At 33.5% G+C, this 19201-nt stretch overlaps 1 protein-coding gene and 1 long non-coding RNA gene across 2 annotated transcripts in view; one reads left to right on the forward strand and one right to left on the reverse strand.

Moving 5' to 3' along the window:
- The first annotated feature begins 12433 nt into the window (after nucleotides 1-12433).
- Nucleotides 12434-15385, forward strand: LOC124368662. Its single transcript, XR_006922982.1, has 2 exons — nucleotides 12434-13701; nucleotides 15023-15385. It is a non-coding gene; the product is annotated as an uncharacterized LOC124368662 (long non-coding RNA).
- A 1635-nt stretch (nucleotides 15386-17020) lies between these two features.
- The window catches only part of LOC124368661 (malate dehydrogenase, mitochondrial), a 52023-nt gene continuing 49842 nt past the window's right edge, over nucleotides 17021-19201 (reverse strand). Inside the window, exon 7 of the mRNA XM_046825920.1 lies at nucleotides 17021-17565. Coding sequence (XP_046681876.1) covers nucleotides 17437-17565 — 129 coding nt within the window. The 3' untranslated portion in view covers nucleotides 17021-17436. The remainder of the gene's footprint in view (nucleotides 17566-19201) is intronic.

A 19201-nucleotide genomic window follows, 5' to 3' on the forward strand; every position in this document is an offset into this window, starting at 1 on the left:
TGCATGCTATGAAATGCACTGTTGTTTTATGTCGTTTATCTTTAGTATCGTTGTTTAATCTGTAGTATGACTGACAAGCTCTAACTCATATAATATATATATATATATATATATATATATATATATATATATATATATATATATATATATATATATGTGTGTGTGTGTGTGTGTGTGTGTGTGTGTGTGTGTGTGTGTGTGTGTGTGTGTGTGTGTGTGTGTGTGTCCTTCAGATCAATAAAGTTATTCTATTATTCTATTCATATGGGTCAGCTTAACGTCAATCGGCTCTAGCGGGTGGGCTGACTAAAAAACATCAGAAGGCCATTTTTTTGGAATTTCCAATAACATAAAAATATTGGAAAACGTCCAGTTTAAAAGGAGGTAAGGAGAGTATATCGTTCAGGGTTCCTTCTTCCCTGCAAGAAAGAACTAGAACAGATGTTTCTTTTTAGATGTCATTTTGTTCTCGTTGTATGGTGTATGAGATGTGTTCTACTTTTTTAAGGTGAGATTACGTTTTTTTAAATTTAATGTTAATTTTACTTTTTGTTGACCATTACAATACATGTATTCTATGTTATTGTAATAGGACTTTTGTCATACATTTAAATCATATCAACGACATTATAACAAGGTTGATTGATTTCAATACAGCCTAAAATTTAACGTTTTGAAAAACGCAACAATCAACCGCTGTAACGAAATACGTCACTGTTGCGTAGTACGTAACCCTACTGGGCGAAATCAGCTAGCTCTCGCCTAACGCCAATATTAAGGGGACGCTCCAACTGGCGAAAATTTCTATGCTGACCGACGCGCCGTATAGTTCGAGGAAAATTGAAACTATATATACGACACGAAAGCTAAAGACAGTATATGTTGTACAAGAACCGGATGCCCAAGGACTTCTCGATCGTGTTGCACCTGTCAATGTCCCGTTTTCCCAAATGTGATGAGGGTGCAATAAACCAACGTTCCCTCGTCCTTCGGTCGAGCGATAAGCCTGGCCAGACTGTCCTCATCGAGTACCCTAATGGCGACATCCATAAATCTCCTACACTGTCTAATTTCCCGCAATTACTAATATACACTATAGATTATACTAATTTATAAGAACTTTTTATACATATTCGTCTATAAGCATGAAACTATTTATAACTAACACTTAAATGGCTAACTTCTAAAAGAAGAATTAAATAAATGTATATACATTGTTAACAAAATGTAATTTATTCATAGTGTAAAGTTAAATACCTTTATTCTAATTTTATGAAGCTGTATACAAGTATATTGCAATATCGAATAAAAGAAAACAGTTTCATGCAAACTATGACTGAAAAGTGTTAGAACCTTTTGAAATTAGCGTCACTTCAAAATGACAAAACTACTTTCTGACGGTTTCTACAAAGGGTTTTAAAATTAAGTATAAATAATTAAAAATGATTAAATATTGACCTACGCAACTGTGCAAAAATTTGGAAAGAGAGTTTGATCAATTTTCTTAAGTAGACCTTGCAATTTTACTCACAACCAGATTATGTAGACGTCATCCTGTTTTTGTAAAGTTTACAGTACTTATTTTGCAACCTTTAGTATTTACCATTTCAATATGAATTATAAATAAACTACAATAAGGAATAAAAACAATCTAGGTTTTCTTGTCATACATAGAGAGATTTTCCTAAAGAGAGAGAGAGAAATCGTCAGCAAGTTTTGATTAAGATAGAAATAGTTTTTGTAGCGTAACACAATTAACACCAACCATTAGACCTAGAAATAAATGTTAAATCAGCGTCAGCTAACCACATACAGAACCTTAAAGTGGTGACTTTCAGTCTCTTTGTCTGATGGTGATATAACTATTACTTAAGTGTCTAGTGGTTGGTTTTAATTATGTCAAGATAAAAACTGTAATCTGAGAAATAGACTATCGTTTCATATGTTTTACCCTTTTGATACAATTCCATTTCGACGGCCCCCAAAACTAGATCAATGTCTTTCTTATAAGAAATTTTGCTATCGACGCCAATAAAAACTATGATGTTGTATTATACAATGCAAATTATTGACCCTCGGCTTCTAGATTACTAGCTTCAATGAAATGCAACAATAAAAACATATAAGTAATTCATATTGTATTATTTAATATTCTGCACTTTTTTAGTTTTATACTTATAAAGGTACATTAAAATCAATAAAATAAATATATAATTATAATGCTAACTGTCTTACAGTGTTTTGTAACAGATTAGGACTATTACGGAGACAAATTATTTTCAATCAATCAAATTATGTATCACCAGTACACATTACACAATAATGTATGGCCACCGTCAAAAAATAATATTTAACCACTTTTCACAATATCATATTTAAAAGTAAAAAGAAACAAGCATTCACCCATCTTCACAACACAATTAATTGATTCCCACTCCAACTCTCATCCCGTTTTAAATTCAGCTGTTTCCTAGTAAAATACCAAAGACTAGTCAGCACTATTAAATTCTTAGGATGCATTTCAGCTGAGCGTTAGAGATTTTTTTATAAAATTTGGCAAACCTTTGATAAAGTAAACTCCCACTAACAATGTATATGAATTTTCCTTTAGTTTCACATTCGTGGACGTCAATAAGGTGAGGTATTTAGAGTTACAGTAGAGCGATATATGTAAAACAGGCAAGGTAAAGTCAATAATTGTAGATCTGTAGTGACGAACCGAAATTGTTGACGTACACACAAAAAAACAAAGTTGGCCTGAAAATTAATCCCTACGGGATTTCATATAGTATCATGGCATATTTGTAAAACACGTTTTAAATGTACGATTTGAGATCTGTAACTCAAACAGACTGTAACCAATGAAGTAGCAGTTCTCGAATCCCGTGATATGAGAATTCAACTTCTCAAGCAATGTTTTTTAGCAACATAGTCGAACTATTCAATTTAGCCCTCTAAAACCATCTCGATCAGCGCCAGCTGTCAATTTCCTTTCCTAAAACCAAACTGAGATCAGCAGTAAACCGGTTGATTTGTCTGCAAAACCTATTAGCTTTTCAAACATAAGCTTCTAAACACATTGCAATAGTTTGTTTAGCTATTTTTATGTTTGTTTGAGAAATATATGAAAATCGTTAATTTGTAGTTTATTTACTTGTTTTGATCAGAAGAGTCGAGTAGCCAAGACGCAGAATGGACTAACTTCAAAAAGTTGGATTTGAGATATGGAGGAGTAAAATATAACAATTCCTAGTTTTTATATTGAGAGGAAAGCTGATGTTTTTCTTCATCATGTCTATAAAGATAGTAGAAATGTAAGAGGAGCTGGTGATGGAATATATTACCTAAATACCATAAAAATAAAAATCAGTATCTAGCCCATTCAGATTTTGGATTATTGCGGGTTAGTCCATTTGTAACTGATGTTATTCCATTTTGATTTTATACAACATTGGGTTAGTTCATTTAAGTATTTAGGTTAGTCCAATCTGCTTTTAATGTATAAGCCGTTTTGATTTCAGAAAGACTTTAAATTTAAACGAAATAATAAATAAATAAACTTGTACTGTTACTTAAACACGGTTTTTATTACATGGGAGTTTACAGCTAAAATACTCGTAAATACATTATAAATTTTAGAACTGTTTGTTGCGTAAAACTGCTCATTATCCTCCTCTTCCTCAACTCCAGGCAAGGTATCATATTCTTTTGTTTCATCTACTTGCACGTTTGAATAAAATTCATTATATGCATGTGGAATACATTGATTACAGTACCATGCTGTTTTACCAGTGTTTTTCCAATATTTAAAGCATCTAAAAATTAACAGGTTTATAAGACCTTGTGTAGCGATTTAATAATAAACACATTTTCATCTTATTTTTGATGAGTACTGATTTAGCTGGTTACGTAAAACAGTTATCGTTTTTATTTTTTTGTTACTTAAAAAAAATTATATAAAATATTACCTTTAAAATTTACAATTAATTGTTTGAATGAATTTTTTAGACGATGTAGAGTAAGCTTCGCAAGATTTCCTTATTATTTGCTCGTTTCCCCCAAATAGAGTTCATAGTACTGTTCATCTGCTTCATAAGAATATTTTAAAACTGATTTGGGGGATTCTCTTCTCAAATCAATAACCGCGACGTTTAACCACTTAACTTTGTTTCATTGAGTGTATTTGTTCTGTAGGCAATGAGTTTTTTTAGAGGTTTCAGGTCAACAAAACCGTTCAGTGTAAATGGTTCACAATAAAATGGCTTAGCTTTTTGACACCAATACAACATCAGCCCACTGTGAGAGCACAAAGACACTACTTTCTGGTTTGCTGTTTCTATAAGAGCAAAATCTTTTTCAGAGTCATTATAGCTATGGCCACTTATGAAACATCGGAGCTTTGTCACTTCAACATCGTAATCTTGTGATGTAACTATCATCATCCAAGTTAGAGCTATGTAAATATTGTAGTTTTGGCACAAAATACGTAATTTCAGGCAATGTTTTCTTTTAGCAATATTTTCGTTTGAAAGTATTGAAGTAAACATAATGCAACTTCGTAAGGACCCCTTGGAGCCAGAGCCTCATTCCACACTTTCATGTAACCATTTTCTTCTTCATCGTCATGAATTCCCAGATAAAGGTTCACAGCTGCCTTTTATTTTAGACTATGCCTGTTATTGGCAGTGAGGTTGTCAAAATGTTAATAAAATTGAAGGTAAAAACTGAGGCTTTTCCCGATTTACCTACTTCAACTGTTTGATGATGCAAATAAAGCTGCATGTCAAATTCTAGTTTATCTGCCGGCAAGGCGTTATTGATCTTATTTTGCAGCATATCACATGAGGCACCGAGAAGCAAAGGGATGTAAGTGCCAAATGAATGTCGAGTTAACTAGTGCAAACCTTACTGAAAACGATAATATGTTTGGTGGCAAAGAGATGTATGTTAGTGAAAACACCCAACGCTAGGTGGAGCTCCTAGCGTAAATGAGATGAACTACTTGAACATTTTGTTTAGTATCAGACGGAGGCAGGTTCATTTACATCCGTTTGTTACTGAACAGACTTAGTGTTACAAAACGAGCTCCTCATGGGTCACCTGGATGGAGTGATTATACGCTACGGAGAGAAAGAGTGGGGATGGATTGGTCCCACCTGCCAAATACAGATAGCCCGTATATTGGAATAGTGGAATGAGCAGTCCGCGCGTTCTCGCTCCGTACTCCTCTGGATTTAATTTATTTTAGTACCTGGCAAACCTATTAAAATGTATCACTGTATTTCCAGCTTATACTCTGAGTTAAACCCCTTTCCGTACTTTGGTACAGCACACATATATTTAAATTACATTTTCAAAGGTGGATGTTGCAGGATGCAGCACAATTCAATTGATTTACCAATGTAATTAAACCTTGATTTTACAACGTAATTAATAACAGGCAATTAATCTGACAAACTAAACAGATACGTTTTCTTTCCACCAAAAATAACAAAAAAACCCTCGCAGAGAGGCCTCACAAAGGGGAAAAAGATAGAAATTTCTCTGGAATTAAGCCTTCTGAGTGACATTGGGAGACTTTAATAAATTGTATAAATGAGTGTAAATGTAATTGTATCATAAATCTGTATATTCGTAGCATTAGAGATCAGTAGGACTAAATTATTTTCATCATATATATTACATAAATATTTTTACGCAACCACAAAAGTGGTATTTAAATTTGTAAACCAAACATATACTCATATATTATCTTAAACTGAATTTGTCATTTACATTACTATAGTATAATTAGAAAAAATTTGTATTTATTAATTATGTCACGTGCTATGTTAGGTATTTAAGTCAAGCATTTGTCATTGATTTTGTCATATTTCTATAATTATGTTTTTGGTTGAACATTTAGTCGCAAGTTTCCTTTTTAATTCCCTTAGTTTATTACAACTATTACATAACTCTTATTACAGCTTTTGTAGCGTAATTATTAATTTATTTACTACCAATTAAAGACTCCACATTGTAATATGTTGCTTTTACCCTATTAATTTGAATAGTTTACAGAAAACAAAAAATATATTTAGGTACCGTCGTTTTAAGACTATATGCAAAATATGAAGAAATTATGACACTTTATTCGTTGTGCACCATCTCACATTTTGTCAAGTGTCTTTGGAGTTATAAAGAAAGTTCAATATTAATATAATTAATTCGATAAACATTAATGTAGTATACGTTCTATATAATTTCTATGTTTTGCAGATATTTTCGGATATAATACGACTCATTAATTCGTAATAGATAATAGAAATGAGAACCGTTCCGAATTGAGGTCGCTATCAGCCGCATGTTCAGGGGTTGTCTGTACTGCTCGGCTCTGCCCGCATTCTTTCTCTCCTCAGCGTGTGATCACTCTATCCAGGTGACCCATGAGGAGCTCGTGTGTTACAAAAACCAGTCACACGTGGTGAACAGTACAAAAAAATGCACAGTGGTGGTAGTTAGTACATAGTTCGAATTTATTATTTATACACACTGCAATGCCATTTTAACTTTTGAACATTTAAAGTATACTTATTATAATAGCATTTAAATATATATTAATATTTTGATTCCACAACATGACTTAAATTATAAGTCATTAAACATTAAACATATAAATAAATTGATAATACAAAGACTTTACTACCCTCTAAATAACCAATAACCATCATACGTCATACCTTAATAACATCAGCAGTAACAATACAATAAATAATAATATAACATAATAATAATATATAAATAATAATGTATTATATTATATCTATATATTAATAATATAATATATAATAATTAATAATATAACAATATAAATATTTGTATAACAGTATTAATTAAAGTATTAAAGTTGTGTGTGTGTGTTCGCGTGCGCGCGCGCGCGCGCGCGTGTGTGTGTGTGTGTGTGTGTGTGTGTGTGTGTGTGTGTGCAGAGAGAGGGGGGCAGCTGCTAGTTAGGTATTTACAAGGGAAGGCATTTCTTTCTGAATGTTGCGACAGTCTCATTGTAGAAGTCAACGTGTGAAGCAGCATTAATTCCAGTTCTGAGAAGTCTAGAGAGGCCGCTGTGATAAGCTTAGTAAGTAGGATGGTAGCGTCTACGGATGATGGTTATCGAACGAGTTCCTCTTGAGATGGAGGATAAGTCAATACCACTGAGGGGGCCAGGGCAGTCAAAAAGTCCATTCACCAGCTTGAAAAGAGTTACCAAAAGTCCGTGCGTTGACGTCTTCTATCCAGCGATAAGGGTTTAAATTGACTCTCGACCTCGCTTATAAGAGTTGTGCGGTAGGTGAAACCCAATCTGGAGCCAAGCATCCTGATGAAGCGCCCCTGGATACCCTGTAGTTGGTCGATATGGTTAAACTGGTAGGGCGGCTAAATGACCGATCCATACTCCAGAGCAGGGAGAATCAGAGACTTATACAAAACGACAAGAGAGTAAGGTGAGTTGAAGTGTTTCGTGGATCTAAATATTGACTCCAATAATGATTTAGCTCTTGCGATGATATACAGAATGTGTTCCTGGGGGCTGAGAGAAGGTGACATAATCACCCACAGGGCCTTTATTTTATCCGCACTTCTCAATGAAGTGTTTTAAAGAATATTCATTAGTGAAAGAATTAGCACCACGTTTGTAGGATAAAACAATACACTCGCATTCAACTCCATTCCGTCCACTGAACACCAGTCTTCAATATTGTTAAGAGAACTTTGCACTGCTTCGTGTCCCAGATTATCGGGGACTTAAAAAATCTTCATATCGTCAGCATACATAAGGAAGTTCGCAGTAATAACACTGCCGACGTCATTCATAGATATGCTAAAGAGAATGGGGCCCAGATGCAACCTCTGAGGGACCCTGATCAAACTTTAAAGTGGCTAGAGGCAAGGCCGTCAAATTTTACATAAGAAATCTGTCTTTCAGGTAACTATCCAACCACTTCAGAGTGAGCCACGCACACCATAACACTCAAGTTTTGCAATCAGCAGGTGGTGGTTCACTCTTTAGATAAAATCCAAGTAATCACAGTCCACTTGGCTTGAGTCTCCAAAGGACGACATTACATACTCCTGAAACTCGAAGGTCAGAAATGGCTGAGCGGGACCGTAGGAAGTCATGTTGTTCCAGGGATATTCACTTCCGCAAATGAAAGTATAGGTGGTCCAAGATTATGTTCTAATATAATTTTGCAATAGCAGACTTGATCACAATAGGTCTGTAATTCCTCATATTATTACGGTCGCCGGACTTGAAGATGGGCACAAGCAAATCTCGCTTTAGCACGGGAAAATACCAAGTTTTAACAGGGCAGAGAACAAGACAGCACGATGTGGAGCCAGAACAGGAGCGCAGAATTTTAATACAAGCTGATGAATCTCATGTAGTCCCTCACCCCTGGTGGCATGAAGTGCTTTAAGCCTTTCTCCACATCTGTTGGTGATATGTCATACGGAGGAACCGTTAAATTCCACCCAAAGTCACGTGTAGGAATGGAGACAGCTGCATCACTAAAGACGGTAGAGCAGTAGTCAGCGAAAAGCTCGCACTTGTCCACTGGAGTTTCAGCCGCTCTAGAACCGAAATTCAGAATGGTAGGAACAGTAGAGCTACGACTTCATGTTGTTAATGTGGGACCAAAATGATATGATATTGGTAGGTACGGTATACTATTTTCAATATTACTGGTGTGTTCGTAGAAACAAGTATTGGCCAGGTCTTTGCATTACCTTCTTAAATTACGAAAAGTTTCTAAATTTGAAGGCTTTTCAGACATCTTGTACTTCTTGTTAGCCATTTTATTATCAATAATCAACCGTTTAAGGCCGTTAAAGAACTATTTGGGAAAGCTTGTCGAGTAAATTTTCTTCACAAGAGTGTTCTCGATGGGTTTGGCGTATAGTTTCACAGAAACTGTTAAAATAAGCTTCCATATCAGTTGACGAGTATAGTAATGGATAGTTAGCTAATGTCTTGCAGGTCATTGAATATGGCATCTATATTGCAACGGCGGAAATCATGCACATATCTTGCATTGGTAGAGAAAGAAGCCTTTTCTAGGTTCAAAAAGATGGAGAGCGCCGAATGTTGTGCATCTACCGAGATACGTACGTCCAGAGCTGGGATTACTACAGAGCCAGGGATGGATGAGAAAACAAGATCCAGATATTATATCTGGATCTTGTTTTCTATAATATAATACCTTTCTATAGTATAATACCCCTCTGTTGTATTCGATTCTCCCTTCACTATCAGTGGAACGGTGGAATGGACGTGAACAAATAAAAAAAATACTACTAATTATCAGTCCAGCTTACTGCTTAGTGATCGGAGAGTCGAATACAGTGTATCCAAAAGCACCCTTGTATTCGAATATTTCTATTCCTAACAGTCAAGTCTAGAAAAATTCAATCATTATGTTTTTATACAATATGAAATAAACATTCATTTTTGTCATCGTTTACGAATGTATTTATTAATTGAATTATACATTTTGTCGTTTCAATATTTCTGTTCCTAACAGTCAAGTCTAGAAAAATTCAATCATATTATGTTTTTACACAACATGAAATAACATTCGTTCTTTTCATCGTTTTCAAATCTATTTATTAATTGAATATTTATATAATTATACATTTTGTCGTTTCAAACAGTGAGAAATTGACAAACACCAACCAGTTAATTTGTTATAGGCGTAATTTGAGTTTTCACAATTTCACATGCATTTACTAACTCATAAAGCTAAGTGGAAGCTTTCTTTCTTCTTTCTTTCTTCTTGTTTGCTGAGTTTCAGCAGGTTCTGCTTACTTTGAGCATGGAACCTCGATAAACATTCTTGTATGTAACGTCACTTTCAAGACTTAAGTTATGTTAGTTTGTGTTTTTATTTTTGTTATATTACCTTATTTATAGATTTAAGAAAACTTACAATTTCCAGTATTATTTCCATATCAAAGCTTGTTAAAAGACCTTTCAATATACAGGGTGTATATTATGTCTGGAAACACCCAAATATATCCTTTAATAATTTAAATATAAATTTGAAACCTCTTACAATCGTGATAGAGATTGGGCATCTACTTTTTGGAACAATGTTTTGTTATGTCACACCAACGGGGGACGTCCTGCCGAGGGTATCGTGAATATTCTTAATGGAAGCCTATTTCCTTGTGATACATAATTTTAAAGGTAATAGCTTACTGAATTGAATGCCACAAACCGCATCTCAAAGGAATTATTCTATCAGAAAATAGAGCATTTTTAGTATTGAAAATTTACTGATGTTCAACAATGTAATTTTAACATGGTTTCTTGCCACAAAATGTGTTACACACTAATTTTTTAGCTTTTTTTAAATGTTCAATTAAAATAAAATAAACAATTTATTTTTTAAGCTGGTTTCATTAGTACAAATTTACCAGTTTTTATTACAATGAATAAAACTTATGAGTCACTTTCTCTGATTACTTATGAATCTGTAACTTGGTGTTTTCCAGTCAGAAGGAAGGTTTAAAGAGACAAAGGTCACTAGCCTATGAGAAACATTATTGTGTTATTAATCATCTGGTCTACAGGTTTCAGTTTGTTGAGCATGGAGCTTTCACTAGACAGGTCTAAGCTTGGGAATTACAAATGGACAAAGGTCATATCATTCCTGTCGAGTTAATCAGTGTCTCTGAAGCATTGCTGTCAACAAGTTATCTAATTACAGTAGTTCAGTTTTTATTTGGCATTTTAATGGAATTGTCTGAAAGAGAACGAATTACTCTGTTGATGATGCGAGGATATGGCGATCGTCAAAGATCTTATCGGGAAGTTTGTAATTTGTTTAATGACACTTTCCCAGAAAAGGAATCCCATAAGTGTTTCAACAATATCAAAAAACTATTGAGCGTTTTGAAATGACAGGGAGTGTACGTAATCGGCCAAAGTCGGGTAGGATACAATCTGCAACAGATGAAGAACATGCAACTAGATGTTTTGCAAAACATTTATTGAAGACCCACATACATCGCTCAGAAAAGCTGCACAGCAACATGATATGCAACCCTATGTCTGTGAGTAAGATTTTGAAAATTAATAAATACAAACCATTTAAAGTTCATTTAGTCCAACAGTTAAGTGAGGATGATTACGACAGAAGAGTTGAGTTTTGTGAACTTGTGATGCGCAAATGTGATGACAATAGAGATTTTCTGACCAACATACTATTTTCTGATGAGGCAACTTTTTTCCTAAATGGCAATGTTAACAGCACAATTGCCGTTACTCGGGCTAGTGAAAACCCACATTGGATTACTGAGTTCCCATTCACAGCAACCACAAAAACTGAACGTATGGTGTGGAATTTTAGGTAACAAAATTGTTGGACCCTTTTTCATAAATGGAAAATTTAAATGCCGAACTTTACTACAATATGCTCCAAAAATGAAATAATTCCAGCTATTCAAATTGCATCAGGAGAATACTTTGATAATGTATGGTTTCAGCAGGATGGTGCTCCACCCCATTATGGGAGACAGGTAAGAGAGTATTTGGATTTAAGGTTTTTCTCATAAATGGATTGGCCGAAGAGGAGAAATCGAATTGGCCTCCAAGATCTCCGGATTTGTCACCAATCGATTATTTCCTATGGGGTCATTTAAAATCCAATGTTTATAGAAGAAAGCCTCATAATTTGGAAGACCTAAGAAACAGGTATTATAGAGGAGATTGCTTTGATAACTGAAGAAATGTTAGGCAACTCTGTCGAATCATTTTACACAAGATTGGCTCATTGTCAAACCGTTAGAAGGAACACAGTTCGAACAATTGCTTTGACACCAAATGCAGGTAAAACGTTTGTTGTAAGACTTTTCTAACAAGCATACATTATTTTTTATTTGTAATAAGAAATCAATAACATAAGTATTTCCATAATTGTACTGTAATAAAAACTGGCAAATTTGTGCTAATAGAACCAGCTTAAAATGAAATTTTTGTTTTATTTAATTTATTTTAATTTTAATTTATTTAAAAAAAAATGCTAAAAAATTAGTGTAACACATTTTTGTGGCAAGAACCATGTTAAAATTACATTGTTGAACATCAGTAAATTTTCAATACTAAAAATGCTCTATTTTCTGATAGAATAATTCCCTTGAGATGCGGTTTGTGGCATTCAATTCAGTAAGCTATTACCTTTAAAATTATGTATCACAAGGGTATAGGCTTCCATTAAGAATATTCACGATACCCTCGGCAGGACGTCCCCCGTTGGTGTGACATAACAAAACATTGTTCCAAAAAGTAGATGCCTAATCTCTATCACGATTGTAAGAGGTTTCAAATTTATATTTAAATTATTAAAGGATATATTTGGGTGTTTCCAGACATAATATACACCCTGTATAAGGTGGATATATTTTCTTCGCTTTCAGTTTAGTGAGCAATTCATGTCTGAAGTCGTTATATTGCACACAATCAAAGATTAAATGTTGAAGACTTTCTATGGAACCTGCATTGCATTTGAGGCATAACGGAGTGAAATAACAATTTATCTTAAATAGGGTTTCATTAACCCAAGCATGTCCAATTCTTAGTCTATTTATCGTTACTATTTTATTTCTACTCAGTTTGTAATTATTATACCATGGGGAGGGGCTATCAGGGGCAAGTAGTGATTGTTTAATTGCGCCAACAAAATCTTTCAATGACACTTTAAAATCTGTTGGTTCTTCACCTGCTTGGGTTGCCTCTTTTGCCAGCCTATCTACATGTTCATTGGGACCTATCCCCACATGACTTACTACCCATTGAAAAGTGAAGTATTTATTACCTCTCATCATGCAGATTGTAATGGCTGATGCCAGATTTTCTTCATAATCTGCTGAACTTGCTGCCTTTATGGCTAGTATAGCAGCTTTTGAGTCAGAACACACTACAATGTTATCATAATTTTGTTCGTTTGCTATTTCAACAGCTTTCTTTATGGCATACAGTTCTGCGGAATAGCTGGATGCCTGGTTTGGAAGTTTATATTTGTATTCTATTGAAGTCCTGTATATACACGGCAGAGCCTGCGCCATCCTTGCTTCGTGAGCCATCAGTGTAAATTCTTAGATAGTTTTCATATTTCTTTCTCATTAATTCTAGAAATAATGCTTTAATGGCTTCTGGTGGGAGTAATGATTTTTTCCCAACTGTGTCATCAATCTGTAGTTCAAATGATATTTTTAAGTTCTTAAGCAGTAGGGGGCTATCAACGAATTCCAAAAGATTTGAATCACTTACTGCAATATTGTTTAGATTCGCCAGATTATCTACTGTGTTCACCAGTTCCATGTATAGAGGTTTGGTTTTTTTGACCCAGTACTTATGATGATAAGCTACTGCATGTAAATATCTTATATTCACATAGCATGGGTGTTGTGGATTACTTAGTGTTTTAAACAATATTTTCTCTGTTAAGAATTCTCTCCTTATATGTAAGGGAGGTAATGCTGCCTCTGCATGCAGAGTATTAGTTGCTAAGTGGAAGCATCCAAGAGACAGGCTAAAGATAAGAACTCAAAATCCATTCAAATTGGGAACACCTGTAACTTATGAGTTAAGAACACATGAGCCATGTCGATTTTTCCTGACACCTATAGTGATGGCCTTTCTCCTTTACATTGAGAGTTCAGGTAAGAATATTTTATTCTACCTGATATTTATTCTTCTTTAGTATTATGTTATTTCAGTATTTAGTAACTAGTAAACCATGACCTAAAAGTTGATTAACAGTAGTTCACTAAAGGCTCTGATGTTTCTTCTTAAAACCTGTAGTACGTGGTTGGGTGATATTTCTATTATTAATCTTCAAAACCACATTTAAATGTTAATTTGTTTGTAGTTGAGTTTATAATTTTTTACAGTGTTGCACCTTTCAATTTAAGCAAGCCTATGTCTAGGCTATTAATTCAATCCATCAATTTTTTACCTAAATATTAAATGTATCTATATTGTTTAGGTGGAGACTTTAGTATTGTAGCTTTTCATATCATATGTCTTTATTTGTGTAGGCCTAAAATTTTTGTACGTTTTCATACCCTATGGATGACACGGACGAAGATATGAAAGGAGATGAAGGTGGAAGACTTAAAACAGAGATGACACATAAAATGTCCATTTGAGCACTAAACTCAAGATTTCGTATGCATCAGATAGCACTCTACTCAAAAATACAAATTTGTGGGCTCTACCTTTCGCTCACTTAGTTAATACAGTATACCACTTCACAGGCTAACTCCTACTGCTATACTCCGGTCTTTATTTTGAAGTGCATAAACATTATGAGTTCAATGGTGTCATAGTTACAGTTCAGAAGAACTGCTTGGTTAGCATTTGTTGCAGTAATCTTTAATGGTATTCAATAAGGTAATTTTCAAAGTTATCAATTACTTAAAAATTGATTTTAACATTTAATTAAATATATTCTAGAACTGGCATTGTGACATATAAATATCTAGCATAATAGAATCGTTATTGTAAACATAGAATCATGACCAAATTATTTTCAACCGTTTTTCTTCAAGTGCTATTCTCATAATAAAACAAATCTTTATTACATACTACTAGGTGCTCCTTTTTCTTATCAATAAAGAATTCTGTGTAGTATACGTTAAATTATAGCACAGTGGTTTGTGAAATATTAATTTCAGTTCAAAAGCATTGTGTAATGTATATGTGTTACAATAAATAAATATTCATCATTAAAGTAAGCGCTTCCTACTTTGATCTACATAGCCGTTTACCTCCCCGTGCAGCACGGCTTTAAGTCCTATGTCTGTCTATTTTTTATTAACTCCTGCAATTTCTAATTAACACATTTATATCCAAAAATATATCACAGGTTAAGGATAAGCATTATTGCTTTTTTGAGATTTTAGGTGCAACTTTAGTATTGTAGCTTTTAATATCATAAGTATATATTTGTGTAGGCCTAAACTTTGTGTATGTTTTTAGGCCCTATGGATGACAAGGGCGAAGATATGAATGGAGATGAAGGTGAAAGATTAAAACGGAAGATGACCAGAAAATGTCCATTTGAGCACTAAACTCAAGATTTTGTTTGCGTCAGATGGCACTCCTAACAAAAATACAAATTTGTGGGCTCTGCCTTTCGCCCACTAGTTAATACAGTATACCACTTCACAGGCTAACTCCTACTGCTGTACTCCGGTCTTTATTTTGAAGTGCATAAACATTATGAGTTCAATGGTGTCATAGTTACAGTTGTTTAGGACTTGTTGCAGTAATCTTTAAGTGCTTTAGTTCAAAAGCATTGTGTAATGTATGTATTGAAATAAATTAATATTGATCATTAAAGTAAGCGCTTTTTATTTTGATCTTCTAATTAGCCGTTTTCTTCCTTGTGCCATGCATCTTCCTGAATTCATTACTCCAACCACCGACGATGTGTTTTTAAGTCCAATGTCTGTTTAGTTTTTATTGACTCCTGCAATTTCTAATTAACTCATTTTATATCCAAAAATATATCACAGTTTTAGAATGAGCTTTCCTGCTTTTTTTTAATAAGATTACAAATACTACACTCTCAGGTGGGTTGATTTTGAAAATTGTTGTACTGTACACCACCGTGTACCCCGTAATCAGGGTGATTTTTGTTTTGGTGTGTTAAACCAAGGGTATTTGCAAAGGTCCAATCTGATTGTCATTCTTATAAAATGTACAGAAGATCTGGGTGTCATGATACTTCGGCAACTAACAGATGGTAGGCTATACTACTAAGTGAATATTGAAGATATCTACAATTAGAACTTTTCTATGATTGTTTCCTTGTTTATTGATAGACTAATGTGTGCAATACACACTTTCTATGAGTTAATCAAAAATTCGCTGTTAATGTGGAAGCGTCTTTTATGGCTATGTTCACACTTAGAATTTTCTAAAACTGCCTATCATTCATATTTTTGGACATTTAATCTGTTCGGCAAGTCTTTTTATAACATAGCATTTTTTACAAACCAAATATGTTTTGAAACGTAGTGTTACTGATTTTTTGTTTTACTGAACTATGGCAAATGTCTGGAAAAATGCTGTTTCCTTCACAAATATGTTTTGTCTTTTATGGCTATGTTCACACTTAGAATGAGACAGTAGTATTTCCTACATGTTTTAGAGATACGTCCATCTCTTGTTGGGAAACACAGTATTGTAAAAATTGTATATAAATATATAACAGTCCTGACTGTGAATTTTCTCCCTCTCTATTTGCTTTAAGTGTGTATAAGAATATATCCTGTGGGTATATGGAAAGGAAGTTTCATTTGATGATTATAAACATTTTTGTCAATGTGGAATTTTAGAAGCAACTCAAAAAATTTCAACTTTAAACTCCTCCCACCCTCATTTTGAAGAGCATAAACAAATAAAACAATGGTAAAAACCGGATGTCGCTATCTTTTTTTCAAGAAATTAGTATGTTTCAGGTCTGCAATCTGATTTCTTCAAGTGGATAACTAATCTAACACCTACCAGGAAGGTTCACTTCTGGTTGGTTTATACCTTACAGTTAAACTTACATTGGGTGCAGCAAAAACTGATCTGTAACTTACATATGGGCAACCATATGTATTTTCAGGAGTGGCACATCACTAGCCGCAAAAATTCCAGATATTGGGGTGCACGGGTAGATCGATGGTGGAAGATTGTTAGATTTCGAGGGGCTCCTTAAGTGTTAAAGGCAGTTCTAGCCTAGACGTTAGGGCGTGCTACCAAGGACACTTGACTGAGATTAATACCCAAAATGCTTCCTGATGAATCTTGACAGGAGGCCCTCCCTCGACCTTGCCTACCCAGAATGGCCTGTCACTCCGGAAACAGCACAGAGGCCTTTTTAGAACTGAGTGCGTCAAAACATACAACACTCACATCTTGGCCAACAATGAATTATTTTGTGGTTAGGTCAATTGCCAAAAAAAGGTCATAAAGAGTGAAATGTAATTTTTGTCATGAACATGTTTTATTAACATAACACTTAACTTTATTTTTGTACCAAATGAAAAAATATTTAAATAAATTATGTAAATTGTTGGGCTTAGTTAGAATTGATTCACAATTCAAATGCACATTACATAAATTAAAGGTACTATACAATATTCCGTATTTGGAACCTGAAAGCCCATTAAAATAAAATGCTTAGAGTAAACTGCAACAACATTGAAAATGAACTTAACAAAATTTAACAACTGTTTAGTGCGCATTACACTGTTAAAAAATAAATAGCAGTTAAAACATCAGTGTTTTATTAACAGCATTATGTTTGATAAATATACTACACTTCTCCTTCCTAACACGAATGTTTAAGTGTTTTTGACGGACTAGCTTCAAATATTTGTTTGCTTATATAAATGATTTCACTTCTTATTCACGAAGTCTTCTCCCTTCTGGATGTTTTTCTTCAGTTCTGGAATTGCAGCCTTCAGAAGCTGATTCTCGTAGTCCGACAGCTTACCCAGGCCGAGGTTCTTCTGCAGTCCATTAGGCTAGAATCATGCCCATTAACATTATCACACACAGAAAACTCAGGGCAGGATAACATATACCTATCTATCTATATAGGAGAACAAATACCTTTCTACTAGATTTTGTTGGCACTACCAATAACATGATTTCGGAAATTTGCTATCGTTATGGTTACAAAAGGTATAACATGTTTCAAGGATTGGAATCTATACTCTTTGTCAAGTGGGGGAGGTATAAATTCTGTCAATATCACTATAATGACACGTAATATTTAAATTTTCAAAAATGTGAAAATAAAGCTAATGTCTTTAGATTGGAAATTTTTGATCAGAGTAAATATAAAAAAACCAAATCAAGAGGGTTGTGTTTGTTTTACAGAAGCAAAGGTAGTTTATTGGTAGTTTTAAATATTTTTATAATCTTTTCACCATTTTTCTGTCCAACTTAAATACGTTTATTCGATACAGTGATTTGAGTTTGAATCTGAATTTCAATTACTGAAAACATTTGATAGATAAATGATTATTTTTCCTTAAGTATTTTCTTTTTAATACTTTTGTTAAAATACCTACCATCTTGGTTTAAATTGGAAAAATATAAACGTAAAAATAACAATGAATTTTGTTTACATTTTTATAATAACAAGGTATATAACAATAAATAATAAAAAACAGTAACAGTCGTGGGACTGCCGATAGAAGTGAAAACGGAACTATTAAGTTGAGAGTAATTAACAATACGTTATAGTAGCAGTACATCTGTAATTGTAAATGTGACGCGTTTTTAATTATCCAATTTTAAAATCCACGAAAAAATATTATCAAATAACTAGAAATCTATTTTACCACGCTAGTAAGATAAATCTTATACCGCAATAATACTCATTTCATGATGAAGAGGTTAAATATTAAAAACATAATTAAAATGAATAATGCTTAATTTTAAATACAAATATTCGTACAAATATTAAAAATGTTTAAAAATATATTCGTTGTTTTCATTATTCATTTATCTGTATAAAAATATGTTGTAATTGCTCAATATTAATAGTTAGTTAAACATAGAATACAAGTGAGTAAACACCGAGTGAACAACAGTGAGTTGAACACCGTTGTAAATAATACAGTTATTGCTACGGATAAAGTATATAATTGCAATAACAATTAAACCCACAATATTTTTAAAACTAATAAATTAGTTAAATTAACTCGGTTCTTTTGTAAAGGTATTTTTATTGCACAATAAACTAATTTATTGAGTTAATACGGTATCAGTGAGCCAATGCGCCAACTACAGTTCCGGCAGAAACGTTCACTCATCACTTCATACGCTACTACAGGCTAAACTAAACTTCCAATAAAAAAATGATAAATTACAAAAAAAATATTCATCTATTTTCACACAACTTTCTCGCTAACAAATTTTTTCTGACCAAAAAATAAAAAAAATCCTCGCTTACTACTTTTTTCTTGTCATTGTAAACGCTATGTAAAATGTAAACAATAATCAAAATTATTTCGAAATTTTTTTAATATTTAAAAATGTAACCAATAGATTGCCAATATTAAGAGCTTTAATTTGACGCATCTTACAGAATTGTACGACATTGGCTTCACTTTTAAATCGCGAGAGGAAGCCGTAAAGGTCACTGATTTT

This window comes from Homalodisca vitripennis, chromosome X, assembly GCF_021130785.1.
Source record: "Homalodisca vitripennis isolate AUS2020 chromosome X, UT_GWSS_2.1, whole genome shotgun sequence".
In the NCBI taxonomy this organism is placed as follows: domain Eukaryota; kingdom Metazoa; phylum Arthropoda; class Insecta; order Hemiptera; family Cicadellidae; genus Homalodisca; species Homalodisca vitripennis.